The 10,620-nt window shown below is 44.1% G+C and overlaps 1 protein-coding gene across 1 annotated transcript; it reads right to left on the bottom strand.

The window, feature by feature from the left end:
- Positions 1-6,503: 6,503 nt before the first annotated feature.
- LOC103723025 (heat shock 70 kDa protein 4-like) lies at positions 6,504-10,238 on the bottom strand. The gene is made up of 2 exons (XM_008813814.5): positions 9,320-10,238; positions 6,504-8,397 (listed from the first exon to the last, which is right to left on the bottom strand). Exons 1-2 carry the CDS (start codon positions 9,528-9,530, stop codon positions 6,665-6,667), a joined length of 1,944 nt encoding a protein of 647 aa, XP_008812036.2. The 5' UTR covers positions 9,531-10,238; the 3' UTR covers positions 6,504-6,664.
- Positions 10,239-10,620: the final 382 nt, after the last annotated feature.

Below are 10,620 nucleotides of genomic sequence, written 5' to 3'. Positions count from 1 at the left end.
ATCCCCCTTACACTGGGATGATGTCGGGGAACGGAAAATGCTAGGCCCCGAACTGGCCCAGCACACCAGAGACAAGGTACTACTAATTAAGCAAAGGCTTCAGGCTGCCCAGGATAGACAGAAAAGATGGGCTGACAGAGGAAGAAGGGCCTTGGAATTTTTGGAGGGAACTTTGTCTTCCTAAAAATTTCACCATCAAAGGGTATTACCCGATTCGGAAGACACGGCAAATTAAGTCCTCGCTACATTGGCCCATTTGAGGTTCTTGCTAGAATAGGCAAAGTTGCCTACAAATTGGCCCTACCTTCAGAGCTATCAGGCGTACACAACGTCTTTCACGTCTCTTTGTTACGGAGGTACGTTCCGGGTCCCAGCCATGTGGTACCACATGAGCCTCTGCAATTAAATAAAGATTTAACCTATGAGGAGGCTCCCCTGCGCATCATAGACAAAAAAGAGCAAATTCTCCGAAGGCGCACCATTCCCTACGTTAAAGTCCAGTGGACCAACCACACTGAAAGGGAAGCTACCTGGGAATTGGAGGAAGAGATGCGACAACGCTACCCTCAGCTCTTCGAGAACCGAGGTATGTTTAATTTCGAGGACGAAATTTTTTTAAGGGGGGAAGGATGTAATGTCCGGGCCCATAACCTACTAGGCCCAATAAGAAATAGGCCCAGTTAAGGGTTGGGCCCAAATTTCACTGTAGCCAGCATAATTATTATCAGGAATAAAAAAAAAAAAACGAAGGGATAAGACCGACAGGGAGGGGTTACCGCACCCCCTGCTGGCGCGCCGGAGACAAGGGGGGCGGCGGCCAGTCCCGAAGTATGGAGAAAAGGAGAGGATGGGACCTCTCAGAGGGGGGTTTCATCCTCTAAACAAATATTTAAGCCTCTGCCGGCAACCCCTAAATCGGCAAAGGCGATGGAGTGGAGGCACTGGAGCACGGGGCACTGCAATCCCCTTCGGAAGCCAGGTAAGCCCCCTGCCTTCTCTCCCCCTGTTTTGTGCAAGACAAAAAAAAAAAAAAGAAACAAAGAAAGAAGGGAGGAAGGGGATTGTTGGCAGGCCGAGAGCCACCGGCGACGGCCATCGGCTTCAGCCGTGATCCCGTCGGCGCGGGCGTCGGCTGCTGGCAGACCAAGGGAGCGGCCGCGGGCATCCCGCAGTGCCGCCGGCTTCTCCCGGCCTCTCTTCCCCGTGGGAGAAGAGAAGGCCGCCGCAGGCGCGGCTGTGGACGCCGCGAGCCCGGCCGTGGCACCGCCGACTGTGGCTCGGCCCTCCCAAACCCCCTTCTTTCTTCACAGGGGAAGAATGAAGAGAGGAAGAGAGAGGGTTTGGGAGTGAGAGAGAGAGAGAATATGGGGTTGGTGAAGGGAGGTTGAAGAAAAGAAGAAGAATGAAAGAAAGAAAGGAAGAGGGAAAAGAAGAGAGGAAGAGGGGACTCATCCTCCTCGTCGTGTGCGGCGGCCGCCGGCTTCGGCCGCGAGCACCGTCGTCACAGGCTCGGCCGAGGACGCCGCGGGGCCTAGCCGTGGACGCCGCCGGTTGTGGCCCGGCCTTCTTCCGCTCGCCGTCCTCCCTTTCCGCTCGTCGTGCTCCCATCGTCGGAGAAGAAAGGAAGGGGGAGATCGGGATGAAAGAAGAAGGGAGGAGAGGAAGCTTCGGGAAGGAGAAGAAAAGAAAAAGGAGAAGAGAAGAAAAGGAAAGAAAAAGGGAAAGAAAAAGAAAAAGAAAAAGAAAAAGAAAAAGAGAAAAATAAAAAAAAAAAGGGGGAAAGGGTTTAGCCAAATTTGACTAAACCCGAGCCCAATCAAATTGGGCTAAGTCTGGACAAGCCAGACTATAAATTTAACCAAAATTAAACCCAAATTAAACTTGGGATTAAGCCTAATGACCAATTAGAAGGCCAATTAAACCATATGGACCCAATCAAGGCTCCAATATGAACACATTAGACTTGGGCTAAATTTCGGGTAGAATCCAAACAAGTAAAAGGAAATAATATGCTCATTATAATGTGATTTTAGGTGACTCAGGATCCGTCACCAGGACGTAAGAAACTTGGGAGAAAACGAATCACTGTAAGTAATCTGTCTTAATCCTATCGTAGATCTTGTATTACGTTTTATAAGATGAACCAGTGTTTTTCATACAATTCGAATTGTATGCATGATTAGTGAAGAATGTAAATAACCTGTTCTAATCCTATTATGGATCATGTTATGTTATTAATGTTTCCTAAGCATTTATTTTAAGTATATATGTTTCATACATGATATGTTACAATGCATAAGTAACTTTAATGATCCCAGAAGCTATGGCTATGTATGCAACATGATGATACTGATATTATAATCATGCATGTAAGTTTATAAAGTCTTAGCTAGCCCAGAGGCACTATAATGGGCTCAAAGATGCTACTGAGAATGACTGAGCCGCCAGTGGCTGAATAGTAACTGAGCTGCCCCGCCAGTGGCTGAATAGTAACTGAGCCTGCCCCGCCAGTGGCTAAATTGGAATTGGGCCTGCCCCGCCAGTGGCTGAATAGTAACTGAGCTGGCCCCGCCAGTGGCCGAGTCTGACTTCGCAGTAGCATCCGAGAGTAAAAGGACCACGGCATGCTGGGGGGCACGGTTTCATATGCATATAATATGAAAATTTTGTGATTTGCACTACTGCTTTGTTTAAATTGCATACTTATTATGCCAGGATGATTATTAGATAAACATGCATGTCAGCTTCTCAAAACCCTGATTTACATGTTTAGTCTACTGGTTGATCCGGTAGAATTATGCAGGATTACTTACTGAGCCGTGTAGCTCACATCTGTTTATGTTTCGTTTTCTTTCAGATCCTCACCAGTGATCGCCATCAGATATGTTTTTATTTTGTTACAGAGCTTCGTATTTTTGGAGAAGCTTATATACTTCTGTACATTTGAATAGCATAGAAGTTCTGTATTTTTGGTTTCAAACTTGAAGGTTGTACTGCAAACTTTTATTATATATATAAGGATGAATCCTTTTTGGCTACCTGTTACCCCTGTATGAGGCTGCGTGCTACTGTGGGCGATAGTCGGCAATAGCACGGCCGTGTCACGGATCCGGATCCGGGGCGTGACAGCTTCATGAATATTTTAACAAAAATAGCTTTGTATCTGATCATGCCATTCAGTGTTTTTCATCTATCTATGTGTATGTTTTAAGAAAAGATATGAATATTTCTTAAAGGCTCTCAAATAGCTATGTATGATCCCTAAAATTGGAAAGATCGACATCTAGAGCTAGCATTCGTACGAACACAGGCCCTGCTAGCAGGTATAAAGTTGGCATATGAAACATGGGTTTGTCGACTACAAGCGCAGTCCCTATCACGGGTATAAAGTGACTAGCACGAATATCCGTGAGCAATATTTTGAACTGCGATGTGGTTAAATGGCATGAAGAATGATTTATAAATTTACTTGTAAAATGAACTTGGACCCATGAAATATAGATGATGTGTTCATGCATGCTTTGCTTTATAATTTGATTTGATATATTGTACTATGAAATGCTTTATTTGCAATATTGTTATTTTTTTTAAGCGATGCATTGATATGGAAAAACTTATGCTTGATCCGGTAAGGCAGTGTAAAATTTTCTTACTGAGCTATGTCGCTCACATATTTCTATCTTTATTTTTCTCTCTATAGACAAATAGAGCCAGTAGGGATGAAGGATGGTCCATGCTTGGAGTTGGCATTAGAAAGCTTGGCGATTTTGTAGCAGAAATTTAGTTCATTAGTTGGTTATAAATTTGTAGCTTAATAATTAGTGCAGATTATGGGTTTGGTAATTATATTTGGATTTAGATACTCTAAACCAGTGTTTAATTTGTTATTTAATGGATGATGGAATTGAATTCTTTTATGATATTTTATTTGTGATGGATTTATGGGCTAAATGTAATGATTGGCTTTGTGTTATCATGGGTTGTATCCGTTGGTAGCATAGTTGTATTATGTCCTGGATTTGGGGTGTTAAAAAAATTCTTTCAAATATACTTAATGCTTGCGAATCCACCTTTGTTGATTTTGCTCCTAGAAAAGCATTGGATTTAAAGAACTCTAGGGTGATCGATGTACCATTAATCGATACAAAATCTACATTGGCACCATGCTGACTTATTGCCTTGTTAGTGAAATGATTTCATTTAATCATCATGCTAAAATGCAGGTAAGATTCAACGCTCTTTTAATCTATAAAGTGCACCAATGCCAGGGAATGGGGATGATTGGATATTTTATATGAGATTGATCTGTAGAAGGACTTCCAATAATATTAAAGGAGGCCGTCATGGTTCAAGGAGAAACAGATTTAGTTTACTTTTGATCAATATTGTTGGATGGGTTGCCATTGGTTTGTCATACAAAGGAAAGATTTTCAGAGAAACATTATGTTTTTTTGCTCGATTTTGTAAACATCACTGATTTTCTTAAGGTAGCTTTGAAAGTGGTGCAAATTTCCTGCAAGGCAATGCTAGTTTCTATTTTTCACACTGGTAGGATTGCAGACTGGATCAGTCAATAACATGTTTACTATACTGATGTTTTACAAGATCTTCAACCTTGATAAGGAAACTCGAGCATATCTTGGCATATTTCAAACAACCCTCAAGCTTTAAATGGTTTCTTATATATTATTTGGCTGATTGTTACAGAGAGGTGAAAGTTGTTAGAGCAATGCATTTTCGTCGACCAATCATGATCGAGTTCTTTTTATTTTTATTTTTTTAAAATCAATTGTCAGCATCCTATAGATTTGGAACATTGCAAAGTATGGATCAGGCTTTGGTTATAGAATGATTTCCTCTGAGTGGAATTGTAAGAACTGCTGCCCTTTATGGATTATGAGCATTGTGCTTATTAATGTTGTCTCGAATGGTATTACTAGCATGGTTCTTGATGTTCTTGTTGCAGGCAGGCCTCAGCTGCCGATGGAACTGAAGCTATGCAAAAGCCTTTTCACGAGAAACGAGAATTGAATAGTTGAATTATTATAAAATGAACTTGCTATTTGGTGTGCCTGCCAAAAAAGAGCAAGGAACTGGCTTTCTTCCTTTCCAAAGAGAATGGGATACGTATAGGGTTGTGCTGTCAGCCCTTCACATGAGAGACAAGAGGCTTCCAATTTCTATCTAGTGTTTTGAGTTATAAATAAGCTTGCTATCAAGTACAGTATGCAGTCTACTAGGAGTTGAGCTGTTGATTCATTCAAAATTCCATATTTTTAAAAAAACTATTGACTAGGATTTACTTGACTCCTTGTATGGGTGTTTATATTTGTTTCCGAATATTTATAAACATCTCTGATCCTCGTGACATACAAATTCTACTTTGCTGGTTTTTTTAGCTCCCGCCTAGATCCTTTTATATTATTACTGCATTTTTTTTTCCTGTACTCGTCTGATCCAATTGTAATTTCATGTGTTCTGCTGGTTGAATTTGCGATCAAGTTTCTGTGGCCTTTAAGTTCCAAAGTGTCCGTGCCGTGCAAGATTTAGATTTTCAATATTATTTTTCTGAAATGTAGATTTGTTTTTCTCACTTTTCATTGATGATTTTAACATCTTCGAAGACGTTTAGACTGTTTTGTGCACATTAATTCTCTCATGTCTTTCTTTTATATGGAATTAATTTTCTCTTTTGTCATGTTTGTTGGGGAGGCTGTTTTCTGTATTCTTCTCTAATGATCAATATCAGAGAGATCAGTATCTTCTGAAGTCTGAATTAGCCTCCATTTAAATGTTACTAAATGTTACTAGATATTGTTGATGTCAAGATATGTGATACCATATTAAATCAAACTGTACAAAATGTATTATATTGTACTAATTCGATACTAATATGCCAAATCAGCTTAGTAATACAGTAGCATCTATATAAGTCTGACATCAACATGGACTTTTCTTTTTCTTTTTTTTGGTTGGTATCGCTAAGCTAATATTTTGATTACGGGACTTTTTCTTTGTATAACAGTGCTCAGAAGTTGTTTAATAATATATGTGATGAGTTCTAAGCCTTCAGTGGAGAGCTTTAAATATCAATTCATGGCTTTGCGCAACGTTCGGCTTATCAATCCTTGTTGGCTGCTACATGCTTCAGTGAGGTTATATCGTTCTTGAATTAGGGTTATCAAAACGCCCAAGCAGGACAGACCCAAATTACCAACGATAGGTATCTGCTCGAACAGAAACAGAAAGGATTATGAACAACATGCTTTCACGTCAACCCCCACACATCAATCCAAGAGCAGGTTCATTCATAACAATTCAATTCCAAGTCCCCAAACGATCAAACACGCGCGCACACACCCAAAAAAAAGAAAAAAAACTCGGCCAGCTTCATCTAATTGGAGTGCCGCTGCAATGCACTACCTGCATCAGCCCAAGCAGGAAATCAACCAAGAGCACAGGATACAGCAGTTGTTTTTTTTAATATACGAAAAAGATACAACTACAAGAAAATCTTCACTTATTATTTCACCTGTAACATTTACTGTATAAGATCGGACACAAAAGCATTCCCTCATACAGATGCGAGGCCTTTGAACAAGTAACTAGGGTTCAAAACAAACCATAGACTAATGCATAAGCACAGCCCTCCAACTCAAACCACTTAATCGACCTCCTCTATCTTAGGCCCGGCGCCCCCAGCACCACCGCTGGGAGAATCTTCATCCATACCTCCAGCCATGCCTGCCCCGCCACCTTGGTACATCCTCGCGATGATAGGGTTGCAGAGACTCTCAAGCTCCTTCATCTTGTCCTCAAACTCATCAGCTTCAGCAAGCTGGTTGCCATCCAGCCACCGTATAGTCTGCTCGATTGCATCCTCTATCTTCTTCTTGTCAGCTGGAGGCAGCTTCGAGGCAATCTTGTCATCCTTAATCGTGTTCCTCATGTTGTAGGCATAGTTCTCCAGAGCATTCTTTGCCTCGACCTTCTTCTTGTGCTCCTCGTCCTCAGCCTTGTACTTCTCCGCTTCACGAACCATCTTCTCGATCTCCTCCTTGCTGAGCCTGCCCTTGTCATTGGTGATCGTGATCTTGTTCTTGTGTCCTGTGGTCTTGTCCTCAGCAGTCACATTCAGTATACCATTGGCATCCATGTCGAAGCAGACGTTGATCTGGGGCACACCCCTCGGAGCAGGAGGGATGCCAGAGAGCTCAAATTTGCCCAGCAAGTTGTTATCCTTGGTCCTGGTCCTCTCACCCTCGTAGACCTGAATCACCACACCAGGCTGGTTGTCGGAGTAGGTGGAGAAGACCTGCTCCTTCTTGGTGGGAATAGTGGTGTTCCTGGGAATCAGAACAGTCATGACTCCTCCGGCAGTCTCCAGTCCAAGGGAAAGCGGGGTGACATCCAACAGCAGCAGGTCCTGCACCTTCTGATTGCCCTCGCCGCTCAAGATCGCAGCTTGGACAGCAGCACCATAGGCGACGGCCTCGTCAGGGTTGATGCTCTTGCAGAGCTCCTTCCCATTGAAGAAGTCCTGCAACAGCTGCTGCACCTTGGGAATCCGGGTCGACCCCCCGACAAGAACAACATCATGGATGCGGCTCTTGTCCATCTTAGCATCCCTCAGACACTTCTCGACGGGCTCCATGCACTTCCTGAACAGGTCCATGCAGAGCTCCTCGAACCTCGCTCGAGTGATCGTGGCGTAGAAATCGATGCCCTCGTAGAGGGAATCGATCTCGATGGTGGTCTGAGCAGTGGAGGACAGGGTTCTTTTTGCTCTCTCGCACGCCGTCCTCAGCCTCCTCACAGCCCTCGGGTTGCCGCTGATGTCCTTCTTGTGCTTCCTCCTGAACTCTTGAACGAAGTGGTTCACCATTCGATTGTCGAAGTCCTCGCCACCGAGGTGGGTGTCACCGGCGGTGGCCTTGACCTCGAAGATCCCTTCTTCGATGGTGAGGATGGAGACGTCGAAGGTGCCTCCACCAAGGTCAAAAATGAGAACGTTCTTCTCCCCTGAGCTGCTGACCTTCTTGTCGAGACCATAGGCGATAGCAGCAGCGGTGGGCTCGTTGATGATTCGCATCACATTGAGGCCGGCAATGACTCCAGCATCCTTGGTAGCCTGGCGCTGGGAGTCATTGAAATAAGCAGGGACCGTGACAACAGCATTCTTAATGGTGGTGCCGAGGTAGGCCTCCGCAATCTCCTTCATCTTGGTAAGGACCATGGAGGAGATCTCCTCCGGGGAAAACTGCTTCTCCTCGCCCTTGTACTGGACCACGATCATGGGCTTGTCGCCAGGGCCAGCAATGACCTTGAAAGGCCACAGTTTCCTGTCAGCCTGAACAGAGGGGTCACTGAAACGCCTCCCAATCAGACGCTTGGCATCTGCCACGTTAAACCCACCAAACAGAGCAAGCTTGTGAGTACTCTATGTTCCCTCGTAATTTACTCATATAAAATTTAAAGCCTAAATGAAGCAATGAAAAATCAAAAAACTTATAGAATTTAGAGTAGCAATAAGATTAAGAGCCTGTTTCAATTTTCCGACAGGATTGCGCTAAAAATTCTGTAAAATTCATAGATCGGATCGATAACAGCAGGATCACAGACTACAGAATGGGTTGGATCTATATCAATAAAATACGTAGGAATAGCCTTGAAGTTGGCCGGCTAGAATTCTATATATAGGAAGAAAATAAAAATCTCAGCAGGCCATGCCTTATATTCTGTAATCTTAAAATTTTTATAGAATTTGTTTCTTCCTATGAGAATTACAAACATTCCCTAAATCCAGATATACCAAGGCAATATAAGACGGCACCCTTTTTAGAATTACAACATAAAGGTAACAGCCCTTTTAGAATTAAAACAATATAAAGTTAACACCTTTTTTAGAGAGGAAACTCTGTTAGAAACTTTTCACTTGCAATTGACCAAGCATCAGCAAAGGAGTCATGGTTTCAATCGAACGCCCGGGAAAAAGTCAACTCCTTGGACACTTTAGAAACATAACGGGAAAAAGGCTGCTTAAAGAGCAATTTATCAAAAGGAACCGAAACTTCTTGCTCTACTTTCTTTTTGTTTTTTTTTGTTTTTATAAAAAGAGTAGCTATTAAAGAGCAGCTAATCACGAATCAAAAATCCATCCAAGTGATGAAATCGACGAGCAATTTCGTCGCATTAAACACCCTACAATTCTTCGATCACATCCGCACGTAACGGAAAGAACACAAAGAAAACAAGAGAGAGAGAGAGAGAGAGAGAGAGAGAGAGTTTCCAAACCAGGGGATTTAATCGAATAACTCACCAAAGACGGTGTTCGTGGGGTTCATGGCGACCTGGTTCTTGGCAGCATCACCAATGAGACGCTCGGTGTCGGTGAACGCCACATAGGAGGGGGTGGTGCGGTTCCCTTGGTCATTCGCGATGATCTCCACCCGGTCGTGCTGCCATACTCCCACGCACGAGTAGGTCGTGCCGAGATCAATTCCAATAGCCGGACCCTCGCCCTTCGCCATCGAAAAGTAGTCGATCGAAGAAGAAGTAGAAGAAGAGAAGCGGTTTTAGCAGAAGAAAGATTAACGATAGAGAATGGGAGCCTGTGAACGCGTAGGATACGAAGCTTAATCGCCAACGGTAAATCCTTGGGGGAGGACGCAGGGGGACGACGGGTCCTTTTATAGGGTGTAGAGATCAAAAGGTCCTTATTTCGGGAACCTTCTGTTGGAGCTTGTGGACCATCGGATTAGCGTTAGATCTACGGCTCTCTTCATCTCCCATTGTGTAGAAGGTGGTCGATGCCACGCCCGCTAACTGGGCGTTTCCAGAATCCTCTGGCGAAGCCACGAACGCAATTTCGCGCCGCTCTACATCTCGACGCTTGGATCTTTAGCACCAAACAGCGCTTGCGTGGAACAATTAGTGATTGGACCAGGCCCCCCACATTATCTGTGGACCATGCCAACCGGAGTCCAACACGTGTAAGAGGGAAGGGCGGATATACTTTTCGGCGACGGTTTCGACGATGTGCTCATAGGCGGAGGAGTTCCTGAAGAGGAGGCTCTGGCGGCGGCCTTGAGATGCTTGTCTTTGAAGACCTCCAACCACTCGCCGAGGCGCTTCTCTCTGTCGGCCTCGTCATCCCCGTCCTCGCCGCGCGTTGCCTCCCTCCGTTAACCCCCCCCTCTCTCTCTCTCTCTCTCTCTCTCTCTCTCTCTTCAGGCCTATTGCTGAAGGATAAATTACCATATGTAGCTTAAATAAAAAGCTAATATGATCCATTTGCTCGTTCCATGGGATAAAAGATGGCCTTACAACCACCGAGGTGACAGCAGAGGAGAAATGAAGCTTTGATTCTACCGAAGTGGCCCAAATTCAAAACACGCGGGCACCGATTAAATGCAGAGACCAGATGCCCCCCATCTGATTTGATCAGTGGAATCGTTATCTGATCTGCTGTTACTCAGGTGGTGCTGATGTGACGTACTCACACGAAAATAGGGTTGCCATACTGGTGAGGCTCTGCCACGGATGGAAAGGATATGAATAATAAATGTTCTACCTGCATCGAACACTCTCCAGCGGGAAGAAGATCCAGTGAAGATTGCT

The sequence above is a fragment of the Phoenix dactylifera genome, chromosome 17 (genome assembly GCF_051530095.1).
Source record: "Phoenix dactylifera cultivar Ajwa chromosome 17, Ajwa_hap1_PhDact_Kaust_v1.1, whole genome shotgun sequence".
NCBI lineage: Eukaryota > Viridiplantae > Streptophyta > Magnoliopsida > Arecales > Arecaceae > Phoenix > Phoenix dactylifera.
Note: the sequence above shows the minus strand (reverse complement) of the source record. Positions and strands in the feature narration are given on the sequence as shown.